This window comes from Amphiura filiformis, chromosome 3, assembly GCF_039555335.1.
Source record: "Amphiura filiformis chromosome 3, Afil_fr2py, whole genome shotgun sequence".
Taxonomy (NCBI): Eukaryota; Metazoa; Echinodermata; class Ophiuroidea; order Amphilepidida; family Amphiuridae; genus Amphiura; species Amphiura filiformis.
This window is the reverse complement of record NC_092630.1, coordinates 68756957-68778996: the sequence shown is the minus strand read 5'-3', so window position 1 is coordinate 68778996 and position 22040 is coordinate 68756957. Positions and strand designations below refer to the sequence as shown.

Here is a 22040-nt window from a genome sequence, read left to right as displayed (position 1 = left end):
TGCTATTTGCAGCTCATTTAATTGATTGGTGGCCAATTTGTGAACTGGGCGGAAAATACCTCAAAATTTCACAGATTTCGAGGTTTATATATGAAGTGAGTATAATTTTTAGGTAAGAATGAGAATGACTACTGTTAAGCATTTATTGATTGCATTTGAAGGTGTTTTATTTCGCTACAAAAACTAGATTGGGCCCCGACGTCTGCGGGACAAATGCATGAATGGGCATGTTCATCAGGTGTTACCAGGCCGTTGCAACTCATATGCTAAAAGGTGGCGACAGCGTCGGCTTTCCCTGTGTATTACCCTGCACTAACATGGCGTCTCCCGGGCGGGGCCATTTTGGAAAAGTAAAGAAAAATGCTGCTGCCACCACGATAGTACTAAAAGCTACGTAAAAAAATATGCGTAGCCGTAGTGCTGTGGAGACTTACTTTAACATGACGTCACGAATATGCTAATTAAAGAAAAATGCTGCTGCCATCTACGTCCACATGTTGCAAGTGTGACGTGACGATCGCCTGGCCTCACGTCGACGAACGGAGTTTCAATTCCATCGCACTACGTGCTCTATAATACTTATTCCATGGTGTTACAAAATACAACTGTCAATGCCATGGATGCTAAAAATGACAATGTATGCATGTATGTCCCCATGCCATGGCCATTGGCCATGCATGTATAACAGCATATGTGGGTGATTATTTTAATATGGTAGGGAGTCCGGCACTTTTTGCCTTTTTTAAGCGAACCTTATCAAGTTTGGTATCACTGGAAAGAGAATTTAAAGAGAAAACCAAGAGTCTTTAAATCAGCTCAGTAGCTTGAATTATAGTGAAGTTATGCTCAATTAAAGTTGTGTGCGTACAGGTTTTGTGTCTGTCGCCGGGACCAACTGGAATGTGTGCAACGAAGTCCCTATTATGTCGATTACTGTCTCAAAATTTATTTGAAATCTAATAAAATTTGGAAAGGGAGTTAAAAAAGACAAAGTATTGTAATATCATATTGACAATTATTGAATAAAGAAGTAACAACATATGATTACATAGTATGAAGTGCAGTTGTGTGTGTTTTATTTTTTCTCAAGTCACCCCAAACTTGGGCCTATCTTGGAAAAAAAAAGCAAACATTTTTATAACAAGTTTAGAATAGAGATTCTTAAAATACTGGAGTTGATTAAAAGTAGTAACATAAATAATATCAATTCATTGAAGTGTTTTTTTTCTTCTCATATTTCTCTGAAGCCCTCATGCAAAATGTTCTTGTCTTTAGTTTATGAAGCTCATCTGACACTGTAGTACTACTCAACTTCAGAATTGAAAAAAAAATACAAAGGAAGTGAAAAAAAAAATTTAAAAATATTACACAGATTCTTTAAGTATCATAGAAATGATTAAAAGTAGTAACAAAAATAATATCACTTGTTTTAAGTGTGCCTTCTTCATTTTTATCCTTGCCCTCAAGACCCGATAATGCGCTACATCTACCACCCGGCGTCAACCCGACAAGGCACATGGCATGCACCGCTAACACACCGCTACACTCCCCGTACTTCGCATGTTGCCACAGTACCTCCCTGTACAAAATCATGGTTCGCATTTTACCGCAACCTCCGATTGCTCTGCAACTTGGCCAACTTCTTCTTGAAAATCTATAATTTAATCTAATATCAGTTTCATATAGGTTTCATGGACTCTTTATAACCGAATTATAAGGCTTTTGACAAGAAAAATCGGGGAAAATTACCTTGATTTTGGTGCCTCAGAAATTGCTTTTGACTACCGTTCATGCTTTATCAACGGGCATTTGTTTATTATTGCCGGATGGGGAATTCTTTTGTCTATCCCATAATAATCTCAGATTTTGGACTAGGTCAGGGGTTAAGGCTAATGAAAGTTGACTCCCAGTTTCCCGTTACCCGACTCCGGTCAGAAAAAAATGCCGATCAAATATTTCATTATTTTCCATTATTTCATTATTTCACATTTTTCAAGTTTTTAAGAAAAGGATAGTTTTAATGTCATCTTTCACGTCCGACACGTATTTTAAGCACTTTTACGCCGACCCTGACTGGCCCGAATAGTCTTTGCAAACGCTGGGTTAAACTACGTGGTAAAATGGCGATATCGTAGGGCGCATTTACTGGAGACTAGCAATTCCCTGCATCTAAGTTTCTCCTACCACTAAATGGATAGACCGAACACAAAGAGAGGCAGCCAAGTTCGCGGGAACCAGCGTATGAACAAATATGAAAGCATTTCTACCGTGCACTATGTAGCGTGCTATATATAGACAACATGAAAATAAATAAAATAAATAAAATTTGAAGTCAAATTTATTCTGCTTTTCTTACAAATATATGTATTTAATAAATTAAACTTATAAATAAAATGATTTATTTGTCAATTTCTTGCATGGTTGTTTTATTATTAACACGTGCACCCTGTGATGCTTTTTACCAGCAACTTCCAGTTTGTGCAAGTAGACAAACTAATTTCCGTATAAATATTGCTTCCAAAGATGTGCTAGTGGAGAGTAAGTTTGGTTTGTAAAAAGTAGTGTGCAATATAACACACAGACACAGTGTATTTATATGGAAAAGTGGTTCTCCAAAGACTATCATGGACTTCTGGTGCTTTCATATGTTGCACAACCTATAGGTTAATTTGAAGATTCCAAAGAAGATGTGCTTAATTAAAATTTGTTTTGAAGTGAAGCATGGTCATTACTAACTATACTTTATTATTTTATTTGGGCCTCAAAACATAGCATTCCGTAATTAACTTTGCACCGATAATGAAAGTTTGAAAATAATGAATAATGAAACAGTCACCTACCCAGTCATGAAAAACTATGTAACGGGAAACTGGGGATCAACTTTCATTAGCCTAATGAGATGTGATCCGAAAACTCCGTCACATCCGGAAGCTCATGTGACAAGATGGCAACGAGTGCATCTTCTGCTAATCTGTTGCTCTGATGGTACACAGTATTTATCGCATTGATCTAGGATTATACAGACTTTTTTTGGAAAAAACATCATACAGTTAGAAAGATTAATCTTTAATCTCTTCAAATCATAATTTATTTTTCCATTTGAACATAAAAATCATGTTTAAAACATACGACAATTCTTGCTTGTTTTACGTGCTTCCAGATACAAATTCGGAAATCGGGAAACTACTGGACTCCCTAAATATGGGACCAATGGTAAATTCAACACTTTCTGTTCATTTATGGGGCATTGCCATCATGCTAAACAACTTGTTCATTTTTTAGGTACCGTGTATACCTGATCTCATGTACCAATACCTTGTGTATTGGTACATGATTCGGCGAGTATACTTCAGCAATAGCGAATAAGTGGTCGTTTTTTACTCTGTTCAAAACGTCACATGTACACCAAATACAGCCCCCGAAATGGTCTACTTTTAGCGTGCCTTAACTCCGAAACAGTTTAGTCAAAGTTAAAAATGCGATAATAATAATAATAATAATAATAATGCATTTATAATGCGCCATCTATCTAGACAACCTATTCCGAGGCGCAAACATTGAACAATTAAAAATTAACACACAATTATAAAAACAGTCACATATAGAAGTCAATTGTCATAAGCAATCTTAAACAGATGAGTTTTAAAGTCTTTTTGAAAATATCAAGTGAATCACAAATCACGCAGATTTAAAGGAAGCAAGTTCCAAAGTGCAGGTGCACAAGCATAGAAGGCCCCGTCGCCAAATGATGAAGAAGTCCGTGGAACTGAAAGAAGATACTTATCCGATGATCTAAGGTTACGTGATGGAATATATAAATTGATAAGTTCACTGATATAAGAAGGTGCCATGTCATGGAGCGCTTTCCAGGTGAGAAGAAGGAGTTTGAAATGAATGCGATATCGAATTGGTAACCAATCCAGGCGTTGTAAGACGGGTGAAATATGGTCAAATTTTCTAGTCCTTGTGAGCATGCGTGCAGCAGCATTTTGAGCCTGTTGACGTTTATTGAGTTGTCGTTCAGTGATTCCATATAATAAAGCATTTCCATTGTCAAGACGTGATGTGACTTAAGCGTGGACAAGTGTTGCAGCAGTATCATAATCGAGCACTTTGCGAATTTCATTAATGTTTCTAATCTGAAAATAAGTTGATTTGCACACACCCTTTACGTGGTCTTCCATCGAGCGAATGTTGTCAAATATAATTCCTAGATTGCGACTATTAGTAGAAGCTTGAATGTTGGCAGAATTAATTTGAAGAGAGTTGGAGCGAAGTTTTGATTGATTATATTTGGAGGTGATAATAAGAAGTTCAGTTTTGTCATCATTTAATTTCAATTTATTTACAGTCATCCATGATTTAATGTCCTTGATACATAATTCAATTTGCTGAACGTGAAGAAAATTCATCTGATGCACTATCTAAATCAAAAGATAAATAAAGCTGTGTGTCGTCGGCGTACATGTGAACTTGTAATCCATGCTTGCGGGCGATGTTAGCTATTGGAGACGAGTAAATGGTGAAGAATTGAGGTCTTAATGCAGATCCTTGGGGGACACCGAAAAGGAGTGGAATGAATGATGACAAACAACCATTGATGTTGACAGCCTGCAATCTGTCGGTCAAATAAGAACGGGTCCATTCAAGTGCACTACCTCTAATACCAAAAGAGGAGAGACGCGACAGAAGGACACCATGGTCTATGGTGTCGAAGGCAGCAGATAGATCAAGTAATACCAAAAATACACCACGTTTTCTATCCAAATTGCACAGTACGTCATTTTGAACACGAAGTTATGCTGTTTCAGTTCCATGATGTTTTCTATACGCTGATTGGAAGCGCTCATATAGGTTGTTGGCAGTAAGATGATCAGCTATACGAGATGAAACAACCTTTTCAATTATTTTTGAGATGAAAGCCAAGTTTGAGACCGGTCGGTAATTTTTCAAGATTTCAGAGTCAAGCGATGGCTTTTTAAGAAGAGGTGTGACGAGGGCAGTTTTGAAACAAGATGGAAAAACTGCCGATTCCAATGACAGATTAACAATGCATGTAATAAGCAGAGCAAGCAGCTGAAGATGATTCTTTAAAAGCCAAGTAGGAATAGGGTCAGAGTCACATGATTTTGGTGGTGAAGCACTGATGATTTTACAAATTTCCTCTTCCGACGCAGGCGAGAAAGCATCTAAATAAGATTTCACATCATGTTCAATGTCCGAAGTAGTGGATGTGTTTTGCTTGTCAATAGCAGTAAGTTCAGAGTCCAAATCATCACGTATTTTAGTAATTTTTGAAGTGAAGAAACTATTAAATTTTTGTGCCAGTTGTTCCTTAGAGTTGTGAGAAGGAAGTTTTGCTTTTCCTTTTTGGTGCAGCAGACTTTCAACAATCTTAAAAAGTTCCTTCTGGTCAGAACAATTTCAAATTTTGTCTCTATAGTATGCTGCCTTGGCATCATAAATCATGTTATAAACATGTTGGCGTTGAGTTATAAAAAGCTGACGATCCACTTCCAATTTGGTTTTCCTCCACTTACGTTCAAGTATTTTCCTCAATTTCTTCGCTTCATCAATCTCAGGAGAGTACCAGGGATGGGAAGGGCGAATTGTAATAGTACGGGATTTCAAAGGTACATGCTTATCCAAAATGTTACAGAGAGTTGAGTTATATTTATGTACAATTTCATTTAGATCTACTGATGAATCAGTGCTTGCGAAAGATTTCTCAATATCCAAAGCAAATTGTTCATGGTCAAGTTCTTTATATTTTCGATAAGAAATGTGCTGTTTCAAAAGTGGAGGTTTCTTGAGGTTCAGCTTACAAAGAATCGAGACATGATCAGTCATAAAACAGTCGACATTGACAGAATTAATTAAATTATCCGAGGCGCGGCCAATTACTAAATCCAAAATATGTCCTTTGATATGAGTCGGAGAATTAACATATTGATCAAAGTTACAAATATCCAATAGTTCTTTCAGCCGTGCAGTATCATTATCATTTGGGTCTTCAAAATGATCCCCAACCCTTTGCTTACCTTGGACGAATTTGTAGTAATTTCCGCTAGCTCCGTGTTGAAAAATGTCCGGTACTTGCCCGGTACAAACATAGAAATGGCCACATTTGCTTCAGTCCTGGTATGAATATTTCTTCCGTAATCCAATGGTTCCAACGTGGCATGATAGTCTCCTACACAACCAGATTGTGTCGGCCTGGCGCTCGTCGATCCTAATCGCTAAAGTGAGGACAGCGTGAGCTCTTACCTGCGTAAAAGTCTGTTCGACAAAGGCGATTGTGAATAAGGATGATTGACAGCGCCGCTTCATTGGGCGGAGCCATTATATTCGGCATGACAGCAGACAGGTTGCGCTGTCCTCTGACCTTGACTGTTCGTCACGTAGACATACCGTGACCTGGGTACACGTACAAAGCTGGGGGATGCGACTGCGGCCGCCATTTTGACACGTGGTATCTACTCTTCAGAAAAATTACTTTTGTTGACGTTTTATATCAAACAATTTTCGATAACGGATTTCTACTAGGATTTCAATTTTTTATTAATGAAGGTGCATGTAGTTTTGAGGAATAACACGGGATGTTTCGAGTTTTATTTCAACTGGTGGTGTAGGAAGGTGAGTGAATTCGTGAATGAGGCCGGGGATTGAGGTTTTGTTGTTTCAACGATCCGATAGTAGGATACGAAAAAAGGCTAAAAATGTCTAATGACGCCATGTTTACATGAAAACATTAGCTGCTGCGAGGTCAGTGTCGTTGAATTAGTTACCTAATTTCCTTTCAGGATATTCTGATTTCACTTATTTATGATGTGTACGAAAATTCACCATATAAACTCAAAAGTATGAATGCAAGCTGTTATTGCTGACAATAGAAACATTGTTGCAAAGTCATTAAAAACAGGTATGTATTACAGACGTTCTTTGGCCGAAACGAGATACAGGCAAGTTAGGCAGTCTAGGTACCGGGTATGCGAAATTCAAATTTGCCATCAAAATTCAAACTGCATCATTTTTATTTTACATATCAAATTAAAGCCCTTGAGTAAAGAAAGCCAAAACTGAAAACATTTTTGTCATAGCACTTTCTGTAACAAAGTTACATCTTGTCAAAGATTGACTTTCATCAAAAAGATTCTGCTAGCAAAATTCCCCAACGGCATTTAGGGGTGTTTCTAGATCTTAGTCTCATGGCGATAGCAGCTTTTTTTAATGGAACTGCTATCAAAATCCCTCTAAAATTCCATGTGCAACTTGATTATCACCATAAAAAATCATATATTTGGGTCAAGTGAAGTACGGTATAGAAAACATATTTATGTAGGTTTCCTTCACTGACCTGTTCTCGAAAAAAATTCAAATTTCTATGTAAATATGCATTGTGTTTGGGCCCCGGTCTCGGCGAATTTCGCTGACTAGTGTTAACTGGGATACCTACATTTTAGCATTTTTAATTTATTCTCAATCTCCATACCCACATCATGTTACTATGTACTGACTGAAGCCCAAATAATTATACCTTACCGTACAATGTTGTATGAATCTTGATATTAAATGCATTGTCGCTATTTTTTTATCAAAAAATAGCACAAATAAGAGCTGATTTGGGTAAAATGTTGCGACATTTATACAACATGTTATACAATAAGCTAATTCGATCATTCAGAACAGAGTGCATTGTGGGTAATATTCTTGGCCAGTATTGGGGATATAATAACACAATCCTCCCATAGACGGCTGTGGGAATGGACTTTGACTGATCGGGAATCCGGGGGGGGTCACTCCCATTGTGGCCTGTACACCATCCACGATAATGAAAACGCGTAAAAAGGGTCGTTTTTTCGTGGGAAGGCACGATACGCGCGTACCGCGTTTAGGGTGTCAAAAACATGTAAAAAATGGGAAAAAGGGTAGCAAAATTGCAATTGCTAAATACGCGGAAATGAAATTTAGGGTATGAAATTTGATGTTAGGAATGAAATCCCTGTTTAAGGTGTCGTTTTAGCCCAGGGTTAAATCCTTGTTTAGTGTGCTTTTCAAAAGTTGATTATCGCGGATGGTGTACAGGCCACATTCCCGCCACAATGGGAGTGACCCCCCCGGGTCGGGAATTCTTGTGATTTTATTTGTCATTTACAATGTTGGTACTTCCAAGGTAGGTTCAAACTATCTTTGTATGTTACCGGTATATAAAAGTTCTATGGGGACAATCAGACCCAACAACTTGCCAAAAAAAATCAAAAAGGTTTTTTGAAAAGTGCAAAGTTCGTCACCATTGAAATACTGTGTGAGGCCTGGCTGTGATATCCCAACAGACTTTCACCCACAATGCACTCTGTTCTGAATTATCGAACTTGCTTATTGCATACTTGGCATTCTTTGTTAAAATAAACTTACTAGGTATTTTTAATTGAATATGATGGAAAACATTCATGAACTAATTAGTAACTGACACTATCTTTAATGCCGTGCATTAAAAAAAACAACAATCACACTGTAACATTTGGTACCGGTATCTCAAAAACGTGTTGCAGTGTGAACTTTTGAAATGAATGTAGCAACCATAGTAATTGCCACCTTCTTTTAAATGTACCGGTAAGTGATTGTTTAAGCATTTTCATTATGTGAACATATGTAAGAGTACCGGTACCGGGTAATAAGAGTTAAATTTAAAGAAGTGCATGAAATGTGACCATTCTAAAATTTGGCAGATCAATTTGGTGTTGCACAAAACTGTTACAGTGTGACATTTTACAGCTGCATTCTGAATATTTGTCCAACTTTATTTGCCAATAAATTTAACTAAAAATTAAGCTTGGGTGTTGGTTAGAAAAACAGATCAAATTGAGTTTGTACTTTAGTTTCCTCTTAGAATATGAATATGAGGTAAATTATGGTTTGGTGTCATTGTAACACTGTTACAGTGTGAAAATCTATTTCCAGCTGAAAAAATGAGAAAGAAACAATTGTTTGAATAATGTTTCAGTTTTTAGTTAAATTAATCAATGACCAACTTATCTGAAGTTAAAGCTTTAACACATGACAGGTTTAAAGCCTAAAGGTTAAAAAAGTATTAAAACTTTATTTGGTGTTCATTTTATGCCTGAAACCAGTCATTTTCAATGATTGCATATGTGAATTAAGTATAAATGGTTATTACTCCTTTGAAAAAAACCCCTTCACATCACCACATTCTAGGAACTTACTAAATATTCACCTGTGCTATAACCTTTAAAACAGAAAATATGATTTATGAAATGTAAGGCCTAAAATGTGCATGTCACACATTGGCTGTCATATTAAAATAATCCCCCATGTATGCATGCTTCTCCAACAAATCGGGGCATGTTATAGCCGGGATTATGCAATTTCAATTTCCCACAGGTTTGAATGGGAATTATTTTGCAGGGCTGGAAAAAATGCAATATTTCCCGGGAACATCATCAAAATTTCCTCCAAGTTTGCAAAATTTCCCTCCAGTAGGCCTATTGAAAATGTTCCCAATATTTCTTTTGTATTTCTTTGTTTAGAAGACAAAAATTTCCCTCCAAATAGCAAAATTTCCTGGGAACATGGTTCCCAAGTTCCCCACTTTTTTCAGGCATGTTATTTTGCCTACTTTCCACCTGTTTGGGGAGCACATTTCTTCAATATTTTGACATGTTGACTGCAGTGCAGATATCATAATTCATATGCACCACCAAATAAATCCCCATAGAGATTATGTACTAAATTGAAAATTCGCCTCAAGAAAACATCATTTTTTCTTCACAAGAGCGACTCAGTTCTTAGCGACGGCTATGATGGTTGAAATTTAGCCCAAGTCTGATCCCTCTGACTGGGAAAAAATATAGGTTGACCCAGGAGGGTGAAAGTGCATAGGAACAATGCCGGAAACTACGTCACGCTATTGTTCGACCTTGGCTACATGTACATCATTTTTAACGCATGCGTGTTCTTCAATACAGCTTTAGTCTCCTTCACCTTCGCAACACGGTACGTGGAGTGACTGGAATCATAACGATTTACTACAAAATATATTGTATACTCAAAATATAATTTTAAAATTGTAAACCTGTTAACTTATATAGGCCTAATTTGTGTACTAAAGTATATTGACACGTAAATAAAATCATGTTGAAGACAAAATGGCCGCTAATTCGCCTATTGTCTAGACCTAGGCTACATCTTCCGGTTTGGTTATGTAACCTAGGGTGCTTATCCCTTTGTATCCCTGGTTGACCGTCATTATTTTTTACGACTGCCCCTCGAAGTCTATGATGTCTGGGAATTACCTAATTTACCTGCAAAATCATACCAATGTTTCTGCACAGAAGACTGCTTAAAATCATTAAAAAATACTTGATCTCTGCCATCTGTGGTACAGTTGCAGGATTTGATATTACTAATCATGACCAATTCAAATTTAGCCAAAGTTATGCAAATTTCTGCTCATTTAATACTTACTTTAGGCCATCCATGGCTTTTTCGGAGAAATGCATGACCGTATAATACTATTTGGTGGTGTGAAATCTGAAAGGAGCAAAGATTTTTCAAAAGGATTATTTTACATCATCTTCAGCCTATCTCAACATATCCTGACCATTAAAAGTTAAATAATTCAAGTTAAGTATGATGCTGACTCAAATCAATACAGCATGTGCATTGCTAACCACATGCTATCTACTGAAGATAGCAACATTAAGATATGGTAATTAGGCAGGGCCTAATTCTTTGCATCTCAATCTTTTAGATGTTTTTAATTGAGTCACAGGGCACATGTAAAAGTTGAAACAAATGTTAATATATCCAGATCAATTTTCAAGTAGGCAGCACCATAATTAAACTTACTCATGGACACCAGCATCCCTCGAGCCTCATGGACACAGGCCTGCTACATGCAGGGTCTTAGCCAGAAATTGAGGGTTGCCCATCATTTGAATAAAATTGCCTGTCCTAATTTGACCAGACATCTATAGCCCATTGGGGGTTCAAAGAGTTCAAATATGTGCTGATATGGCCTTGTTCTACAAATTGGGTCAAAATTCAAAATAAGAACGCATGCGTGTTCTTCAATACAGCTTTAGTCTCCTCCACCTTCGCAACACGGTACGTGGAGTGACTGGAATCATAATGACGGCGGAGGAGAATACTAGCTGGTCAGAGAGTTTAATTCTATCAAGCATATAATACCTGAACAATCGCCGTCATTTCATCGATTTACTACAAAATATATTGTATACTCAAAATATAATTTTAAAATTGTAAACCTGTTAACTTATATAATTTGTGTACTAAAGTATATTGACACGTAAATAAAATCATGTTGAAGACAAAATGGCCGCTAATTCGCCTATTGTCTAGACCTAGGCTACATCTTCCGGTTTGGTTATGTAACCTAGGATGCTTATCCCTTTGTATCCCTGGTTGACCGTCATTATTTTTTACGACTGCCCCTCAAAGTCTATGATGTCTGGGAATTACCTAATTTACCTGCAAAATCATTCCAATGTTTCTGCACAGAAGACTGCTTAAAATCATTAAAAAATACTTGATCTCTGCCATCTGTGGTACAGTTGCAGGATTTGATATTACTAATCATGACCAATTCAAATTTAGCCAAAGTTATGCAAATTTCTGCTCATTTTAATGCTTACTTTAGGCCATCCATGGCTTTTTCGGAGAAATGCATGACCGTATAATACTATTTGGTGGTGTGAAATCTGAAAGGAGCAAATATTTTTCAAAAGGATTATTTTACATCATCTTCAGCCTATCTCAACATATCTTGACCATTCAAGTTAAGTATGATGCTGACTCAAATCATACAGCATGTGCATTGCTAACCACATGCTATCTACTGAAGATAGCAACATTAAGATATGGTAATTAGGCAGGGCCTAATTCTTTGCATCTCAATCTTTTAGATGTTTTTAATTGAGTCACAGGGCACATGTAAAAGTTGAAACAAATGTTAATATATCCAGATCAATTTTCAAGTAGGCAGCACCATAATTAAACTTACTCATGGACACCAGCATCCCTCGAGCCTCATGGACACAGGCCTGCTACATGCAGGGTCTTAGCTAGAAATTGAGGGTTTGCCCATCATTTGAATAAAATTGCCTGTCCTAATTTGACCAGACATCTATAGCCCATTGGGGGTTCAAAGAGTTCAAATATGTGCTGATATGGCCTTGTTCTACAAATTGGGTCTACTAAAAAAGTCAATTAGCTTCTCAAAACAAACAATTTATAATATAGCATCTGTCAAAGGCATTAATTTTGCCCGTCCCAGGATGACGGCCAGACGGGTGGCTAGCTAAGCAGTGGCGTAGTGGGGGGGCCAGGAGGGCCGGTGCCCCCCGCTCGTCATGGGCGTCGGTTCATGTAAGGCCGTCGGTAGGCGGAAGGCGTTGTTGAAAAAAAAATTGGGTTAACAATATACTATTTTCCATCCAGGGGGACAGAAAAATTTGGAGAATTGTAACGAAAATGATGAAAAATTGACAATTGCACATAAAAAGTATGTGTTTTTATGTTAGTAGCGCCAAATCACAACTTCCGTCGGTAAAAAATATTTCCGTCGGTACATTTACAAGTTGTGCCCCCTCGGTTCCAAAATCCTGGCTACGCCACTGTAGCTAAGACCCTGGCTACATGTATATACATGTATGGTAATAGAAATCTTGAACTTGATTGTGATTAAACTGTTTAAACTTCTTATGTCTTTGTCCATAGGTGTTGGAAGATAGTAATATGGTTTGCAAGTTCTTAACATTAATTTTCATCACCTGTGCAATATTCTGTTGTAATTGGGGAATGACAAGCTCAAGCACTGAACCAGAATTAGAAGAAAAGTCGGCAGCATCCAGCTCTAAAGGTATAGTGGTGAAAGGTGACTTTACTTTTATGTAGAAAAATTGATGATTTTTTGTGATGATGTTCAAAAAATTAAGTTTTTCATTCAGTTATTTGAAATTAGTATTAAATATGTACATTGATGCGAATTGTTTTCCATGTGCAGTGTCAATTTATTTTGGAAGAATAATTCCTTCAATAATCTGTGAAGCACCAATTCCATCCAAAAGCCATCATGGTTTATATGTAATGAGGGTTCACCATGACATGTCACTACTAGGGGCGATTGTTTTCTGGCACATGAAAAAGGGCAGCATAAGGGAAGACATATTCGTCCACACACCTGAATTTGAGATTTCTTAATATTTATGAACACTAAGATATACGTATTCTTTGACTTGACACTGATAATACAACTTTTTAATATTTTCTCAAATTTGCTCTTGATTTAAAAATCATTATTTCACTTGTTCCAACTCAAAAAAGTCACATGGCTCATGACATAAGTAAATTGGTGGGAAATATCAGTCAGAAATGCAATATATTGTGATTACACGTGCAATTCAGATTGCGTGATGCTGTATGTGATGCGGGGCAAACCTACATGTATGTCCAACGCAGTAAAGTCACATTGGGTATGTTGTTATCCCAACAAACGTAAGTCAACAAAACAAAAATTTGCAGTCACAATGCCACTCAGATTTTTAATTATTTTGAATTTTGGCACACTAAAGGCAGGCATTTTGGATTCATTGTTGCGAAAGGATGCAAATTAAGACCATGTACCAAGCGGGAAAGTCTTCTTATCATTTTAAAATACAATTTTGACATTTTTTTCCTAAAACATCAATTTCTCAGAGTTCACTTTTGACAACATCATCATCAGTTGGCTGCGGATCAGACTAATCCCAGAAATTGACACCTGAGGGACAAGAACCAAACAATTAATTTTATACAGTCATATTAATTTCTAACCTGCATATTGGAATGTAAATTAATCCAGCATTTTTCTATCTTATCTAGAGACTGGTTCCCAAAAGCGTGGAGTAGAACAAAATATAATTTATGGTGGAATACTAAGTGACTTTAGTCCTGATGTGAAATCAAATGACACAGATTTACAAAGTGTAGTACAGGTAAGATATACAAAGATGACCTACTAAAAAAGTAGTTGTCTATTTAAATTGTCTTTATGATAGTAATTTGTTGAAATTTTTACCATTAATGGACGGAAAGGTTGATAGAACATTATATTCACAGTTGATGTCAATCATGTCATTGTCTATGTAGAAAGTTTTCTCTTTTTAAAAAAGGCAAACATTTAACATTACAATATGAATTATCACAGTTTCTGGCCTCTTGCATGTTTTTGCGCCCATAAATAAGAATGAAATTTTCTGCCTTTTTATGTCTCATAGTTTGCCTTGAATTATGCTGCTGAACGTCATCCCAAAACAGTTCCAAGAGATGAGAAGGATGTCCCTATGCATCCAGACGTATTTCATCCAAGAAAACTGGTAAGAGCAGTAGTTTTACCCCGCTGAAATATTGATTTAAAATATTCTTGCATGTGTTCAATTAGATACAAACAGAATTTTCAGGGATTTAACAGCTATGTTTTCTGGCACAGATTTGCTTGAAAATGATACAGGATGTGTAGATGGGTGAGAAAAACTCACTTGCCATTTTTTTCCAAAAGAGCAAGAGCATGGCTGCATGATGCTATCTTACATAATTTTATGGAAACCCCCATAGACAAAGTTCCATCAAATCAGCTTAATTTATGAAAATAGATGATTTGTTTAAATGTGATTTTCTCTCCTTTATACCCACTACATACACCACCGTGTCCAGGATCTTTTCCTGCGGGGGCTCATCTTTCAGAGTATGCGGGGGGCTTCATGGCTAAAATCACCAAAAAATGTCTGATTTTACATGATTTTTTAACAAAGTGCAGGGGGCCACCTTAATCAAATGAAAATAGCTTCTTAGCTTCAGCTCAAAGGTTCTTGAAGATTTGTGTTAAATTTTAAGTTTCATTAAAAGTAACCTGTTGGTCTTGTTTATCATGAACACAGAAATTGCAGTACACACAGGACGGCACAACACCTCTTGTTATTCATGAAGAAAGCTTTGCCAGTGGACAGAGAAAGATACAGCGCAAAAGAGCTATTGTTGGTATCAGTTACTTTCTTACATTAACATGGAATGAGATTCCAGCAGCTTACCAACACAATTTTATCATCAGGAAGGACCGTAAGCATCAGCTTCACTTACACGGACATACTTTTTATAGACCAACTAAAAATGTATTCAAAACTGTATCATCATCATCACAGACTGATAAACTTAGTGGAATCAGCCATGCAATGCCTGTATTTGTGCCTGTATTACCTATGCAACTTGGCAGCCAAGCATCTTGTGCTCAAGAAGGTGGCATGAACTTAGAAGAGTGCAAAGGAGCTCAGGAAAATATTTGGAAGGAAAGTGCACAACATGGAGAGCACTCTGCAACATTGACTGGGAAAGAGGATCTACCACTGAATGCATCTGTTAAGTTAGTAACTTACAATATTTGGAATTTCAACTCGGTGCTGAAACATTCAACAAAGAAATTCTATGAGAAAAGAATTGATCGTTTAGGACAGGTGTCAAGCTCAGCTGAAGCCGATATTATTGGGTACCAAGAAGTTCGCTTTGACGCAGCAGAAAACACAGAATTTGGACCAAGTCAGGTGACACATTTAGCAAAGCACCTGCCAAAATATCAAGTAAGTGCTCCAGATGGCCGCTTGTTAAGTTTCCTTGTGGTGCACTTTAGAAAAGTGGGTCAGATGGAGTGGACCAACGAACATGATGATTTTGACACAACCAAAAAGTGCCATACAAGACTATTTTGTTTCGTTTTGGGGGTTTACCCACAGAGGTTGGCTTTCTTATGCATCTGACATCAGTTTGTTTCTTCAAACTGATGGTGAAGTGAATTTTGTTGAAAGATCAATATTGTTGAAAGAAAGTGGTACCAAAATAAGGCAAATAAAGAACAAGTTGACACTTTTGTGGCGCAAGCTAAGATAATAAATATTTAGAATTTTGAATTGGCTGTCAGGTATTTATCACCTATATTCATTACAATAGTTGAAAGTAACTAATATGTTGAGAACTGATTATTGGAAACTGATTCAATTTAATAACCCTTTATACTTCCACTTTAATTGATTCTCTTTTTTCTTTTTTTTTTTTTTGATTTGTTACTTTAGTTTGTCTATCAACCAGCCATGACATTCAGAAGTATGGGACAAGAAGGATTGGCTCTCTTTTCTAAATATCCCATTATCTCACATGATTTCATCTTACTCTCAAGGTAATTTGCCAACAATTTGCAATATGTAAAGTAATTTAAATTTGTGCACATATGCTCATGACACATGTATGTCAAAGTTGAAATAAGGTGGAAAATGGAAGAAACTTCAAGATCACATAAAAATAAATAACTACTAAGCTCCCAAATGTGAGAGATTTTTCGTCAGATACCACCCAACATCATCTGCTACCAGAGATGGTAAAGAAGTCACCACCAGCCAAATATCACATGATGGAACAAATACTTCTTTACAAGATCTAGACAGGATCCAAATGTAACCACTTGCGCCTGTATAGCATGGGATTCTGTCGTTTCTTAGTGAATAATAGGTTTTTCTGAGGGAATCTGATGTCTTCATCTAAATCTATCTATACAAACATTTATTAAGCGCTCTAAACACAGCGTTTCAAATTACTTTGACATATATATACATCCATTTTCAAATCGACTCCAATTTACATTTTGCTATAGTTTTGTGATTGATATAGTTGATAGTTTAATATTATTCAGTATTTGAGTTTTGATTTCACACATTTTTCTTGAACAGAAATGAAAGTGATAAAGAAGACAATCATCAGAGAGTCTGTTTACATGCTGAAATAGAAACACCACAGCTTGGAATAGTAAGTCTACAAATGCATTGTGTTTTTACCCCTATGCAGAGTTTGGTTAGTTTGTGTCATCTCAAGGTGAGAGTAATGCCATTTTGGATTTTGCAATGGCAGATTCGGATCAGTGCGTTTACGCAATTGTGTCACCAACGTACCGACAAATCACCCTTTGACGCGTGTGTATACGTCCCACGGGATTAGGTTATCGCACACGATTCAAACCTGCCTCTGCAAAATCCAATATGGCGTTACTCTCAACTTGATACGAGACAGACTATAGATAATCAATCATCTGCAGAGCCTCATTTCTCTCTTCAAGATGCACTCCATTATAATCACTCTGCTAAAATGACTAGTTTTTAGAATTCTTTTGATTTTACCTGAAAATATTTCATGACTAGGGTGAAATTTTGAATTAATAATTGGTTCCCATATGTTTTGTACATTGTTGTCGTTTCCAGCTCCATGTGTATGTAACCCACCTGTCCCTAAGTGAGGAAGCAAGAAAGAAGAGTGTGGTAGAAATCTGGAAGTATATGAGTCAACATCCTGGTCCTGCTGTTCTCATGGGAGATTTGAATGCACAGCCAGATAGCCTAGAATACAAGTAGGTGACTAAACAGTTCACATGTAAAATAGTTTTGGTTATAGTGCATAAGTTTTAACATTAAAAGTTCTCATTGTTGGAAAGATTAAAGCAAGCTTACAAACATTTTATTTAGGTCACTTGCTGCATAATTTCTTGAATCAATCTTTCTTGAATCAAACCAAAATTTTCCCTTCACACTTGCCAGTGTAGAAATTATTTGGATGGCGATGAACATATTAATATTGTTTTTGAATGGATCACATGAAATGGGTTCTAATGTACAAAAATGGAGAAAAGGTATTTGAACCCAAGTCTTTCTGATGACACAAAATGCTACTAATTACATCAGCACAAAGTTCAGTAGAGCTTAGTCATTGTGTGATAGCAGTGGCAGCACTAATTGTACCTATTTACAGAAAGACAGTATATAATACCATCAAAACGAATGCATATGTAGGCAGATTTAGTCATTGTTTAATATGAATATTTTCTATTACTCTGTATATTTCTTCAGGTTTTTACAAGGTGCTGAAGAGTTACAAGGTATGAAAACAAGTGGCTTGATGGATGCTTGGATGGTATATCACCCTGAACCAAGGTACAATCATCTAATATGTGTATTTAACATTAAGATGCACAAGATAAAACACATGTAATCATCAGCTACCACACAGGCTGGGAAGTATTAAAAACTGCTACCTGTCAGTGTATAATTGAGACTTCGACATCCATTGAGGAGCAATTACAGTCATTCAACTGTTCTAAACTACAATTTAATTTAGTTACCTGATATATATACCTACTACTTATAGACAAGGCTTGTGTATATGGTTTAACTGTGAGTAGAAACAGGTGTGTACCAGCTAAAGTGATCAGAGGGGGTAAAAGCCTGGTGACTGAGATTTGGTCCAGATCTGAAAGAGGATCCAACAGGTGCTGATTTAAAGTAATTTTCATTTTTTTTTTCTGTCCTGATTTTTCCTAAAAATATTTATACAACTGGGCAGTCTATCCCTGCCTCCCTCTCTAGTTAAGCCATTGAGAAGAAATATTATATATTAAATCATATTATATATTAATCAAGCATAGGAAAAATACAACTTGCGGATTGCTACTAGTAGTGATAACTGTTTTGCTCTTTAGTTGTGCTTCTCAGCCTTGCTTTGGCTTAATATTGACTATGCTCCAACTTTAAATGTCTCAACTCACTAAACAAACATTTGCATTCTCAACTTGGCATATAACACGACATCACATTTTGATAATGACTTGTGGATGTTTACATGTATGTTGTTGTTTCAGACCTGATGCTCCAGGTACCTATGAGGGAGATGATGAGCGTGATTATGGTCTGACATTTAGCACTTTAGAAGAACACCTGAGGAGTAGGGTATGTATGTCTTGTTATCAATATGTCACTTATCATGCAAGGAATCAAGATCAGTAAATTGAATTGAACTTTCAACAAAAGAAATTGTTGGGATTTTTTAGAAAGGAAAAGTTATATACCATGTGTGAGCAAAAAAGAAGAACTACACAATGTCTTTCAATGTTTATTGCATTTTTATTATGAGATCATGTTAGGCTCACTGTTATAATTTTATTTTGAAGTTATTTTAGATTGTTTAAGTTGTCTTTATTATGCATTATGATGTGCAATGTAAAGAATTTGATGAGGATACTCATGCATTTTTGTGTTGGATGATAATTGATGAGAACAAAGATGATGATAACAAGTGTAATGAACAAACATGAATTGCTTATACTTATATATCTCCTCCAGTTCGGTAGTGACATCAATGCCTTTTCGCGGTTGCGCCGCATGGGTGCCGACAAAACGTTGTTGTACTTGTGTGTGTAAGTTCTGCTCGATTAACTTTGCGCACACGACATGATACTGCAACCAGAAAAGTATGCACCTACATCATTGCCAAACTTGAGATGAGCCAAATTTTTTATCCAACAGTACACATAGTCGCTGATTCATTTCCCCTCTAATTCTATTTGTTTCATCAGATTGACTTCATCTTTGTGAGGCTTCCTGATGACATCAAATTGACTGATGTATCCACCTTAGACAATGGTGGAAGACAGCATACAGCACCATCAGATCATCTTGGCCTTCAAGTATCTCTCAGACACACAACATCTCAATGATCTACCCACCTGCAAAGACATTCCTATGTATCCTAAACCATTATGGGTGTTGGTAAATGCTATAGAGGTCTTTCTACATGTATCAGTAGCATTGATATGCATCTGTATTGAACTTGCTGTGAGTAATGTGCAGACATAATTGGAATAAGGGATGCCACTCTAAACAGTTAAAACTCTATATAGAATGCAGGTGTAATACAAGTAGGTGGTTAGGGTTGGGATTAGTAGAAGAATTGGGTTTATATATTAGGATTATGTATATTTTGGTATAATGTTTGGGAATGGTGGTGTTTCATATTCTAATATTGCTCTGCTACACTATAGAATAGCAAGTGATGTCTCCAGCAAGTATCCAGATGTGTATGAAATCAAGCACATGACCCAACATATGTGACCATCCACGATGAATCCATTGTAAAGTTGCACTTTTTGAGTCATCTTAGGTTACTAAACTGTTGAAATCTCCATTAAACAAGCTTTAAAATGATATATCACTGTCATAACTACTTGGGAAATAGGTGCTCAAAAATCAATTTTGCTCTTGAAATTTCTGTGTTTTCTATTGATTTTTGTAATTCTTATGGTCCATATCTCGGAATAAGCACGGGCGACTTAACACTGGGTTTGTCGTGGATGGTCAGATCCTCATTGCTGAAATATAAAGGTTAAAGTCTTATTCATACTTTCCTACAACTGCAGTGGTGTGCTGCAATGTAGATGGAAAAATAGCCACTGCATTTTGTCGTGTACTTCTTTGATGGCATTGTGCATGAAAAACTGTCTTTATGCACAATATACATTGCAGTAATGCAGGCTCACAGTTAAATCAAATTTAACTGGTGTTGTAACAGGTTGTGTTGAAGCGCAGTGCATTGATTTTACAATAGTTTACCACAAGTTTCTTCAACTTACTCTTTGGAATGGTTTGACCTCCAAATTTATTACAATGCACTGTGAATGCACTGTGAATGCAATGAAATATGAATAGGTACATTTTAAAATATATGAAGAGTTCAGATGCGAGACCTGATCAATGCTAAATTCAAACTTCTCAGTTAAGGCTGTCAACATCTGCCTTAGCCTTGGCTTTAAATTGATGTCCAAGGTAAACATTCCAAGGTAAACTATGATCAAAAATAGCTCATAATTCTTATTTTCACTATATTTGACAAAATAGATATATCAGGTTTTCCATCTAAACTCTTCAGATGTATACTCTGTGGGCCGGATTTACCACAGGGCCCAGTGGGCCTGGGCTCAGGGGCCACGATCAACTTGAAGCAACTTCAACTATTTCTAATGTTTGTTTAAAAGTAGAACTTTGTTAAGGAATAAGATATACATGTAAATATATATTTTTATATTGAAATAATGTTCTTTTTCTAAAAGAATTTATGCATTTTTAAATGAATTTGGGAAATTATCTTCATAAAACCAAGCAAGGAATTTCACTGCCTTATTATAGAAATGATGGTGATTGTCATTTGTATGTTCGGGTTGCTAGATCCATGTTATTGCACCTTCTGTTGCTGCCCAGTCAAATAGTAGAGTACATGCAGTTTTGTTTATCACCAAAGGCATATGACAGGCTAATACAATCATTGTTTGGTTTTGACAAGATAATTTCACATATAATGTAAATTATTGTTCTTGTTTACATTTCTATGGTTGTTTTTTATTGAAACCAGATAAAGTATATGCCAAGGGTCTGACTCAAGAGTTTCAGTTTAGTCAAATATTTTGTATGTACATTACTGTTGATGGTTTTAAAGAGACAATATAATCTTGCTCCTCTATAATGCAAGTTACATACACCTTGCCTAATTCATTCCAGTAACACATTTTGTTCTGCAAACACAAATCTGAATACTACTCATGGGGATAGGGTTTTTCAGCTGGACAGCTGGTGCTCCACATGTTTGGAAAATTCTCATAACAAAATTGATTATTTCTTTAATTTATCTTGTAATATATCTACCTCTGGCAAATAATACCATTGTTATGTTTATAGAAATAATGAAATATTTTCTTACGCTTAAAATTATCTTGAAAACCAATTGGTAGGGTTAATTTTTTAAGATAAAAAGCAGTTCCAACCAATGATCCGACAAAGTGCTCTCAATCATGTATGAAATTAATTGTCAAAGCTCCTGGAGTTTTTGTGAGAAGTCTTTTGAGACAAAGAGCTATTTAAATTACAATGCAATCCAAATATGGGCATGGGTAGGGTTAGGGGATGCAAGAGGCTGCAGTACACATGACCCTGTGCAAGGCACTATAGGCCTTCTATGGCCTCAAAATTAACATGGTAAAAAGGGGAAAAAGAGCATTGGATGATTAATTAAGAATCTCAAGAAGCTAGGAAAAAAAACCACACATAACAAAAGATTACATGCAAAGCCTAATTTGAAAACATATGAAATGGTCTATTCTAAGAAAA

The 22040-nt window shown here is 36.3% G+C and overlaps 1 protein-coding gene across 3 annotated transcripts; it reads left to right on the top strand.

Annotated features, from left to right (window-relative positions):
- On the top strand, positions 1–21493 carry LOC140149028 (uncharacterized). Of its 3 annotated transcripts, none has more exons than XM_072171176.1 (11): positions 1–95; positions 12760–12901; positions 13903–14015; positions 14298–14396; positions 14958–15650; positions 16140–16243; positions 16791–16866; positions 17316–17461; positions 17958–18041; positions 18746–18833; positions 19460–21493. In XM_072171176.1, the coding sequence occupies exons 2-11, from the start codon at positions 12778–12780 to the stop codon at positions 19598–19600; spliced, it is 1668 nt and encodes a 555-aa protein (XP_072027277.1). In that variant the 5' UTR covers positions 1–95; positions 12760–12777; the 3' UTR covers positions 19601–21493. The 3 variants fall into 3 exon arrangements, with proteins under 3 accessions (XP_072027277.1, XP_072027275.1, XP_072027276.1); XM_072171174.1 differs by having other exon boundaries at positions 12760–12916; XM_072171175.1 differs by having other exon boundaries at positions 9–112; positions 12760–12916.
- Positions 21494–22040: the final 547 nt, after the last annotated feature.

Excerpts from the sequence above, each read along its gene's own strand:
- LOC140149028 (XM_072171174.1), top strand. The coding sequence starts at position 12,778 with ATGGTTTGCAAGTTCTTAACATTAATTTTCATCACCTGTGCAATATTC. Across the intron at positions 16,867-17,315 it reads AAACACCACAGCTTGGAATA|CTCCATGTGTATGTAACCCA; the intron begins GTAAGTCTACAA and ends TGTCGTTTCCAG. Across the intron at positions 17,462-17,957 it reads CCAGATAGCCTAGAATACAA|GTTTTTACAAGGTGCTGAAG; the intron begins GTAGGTGACTAA and ends ATATTTCTTCAG.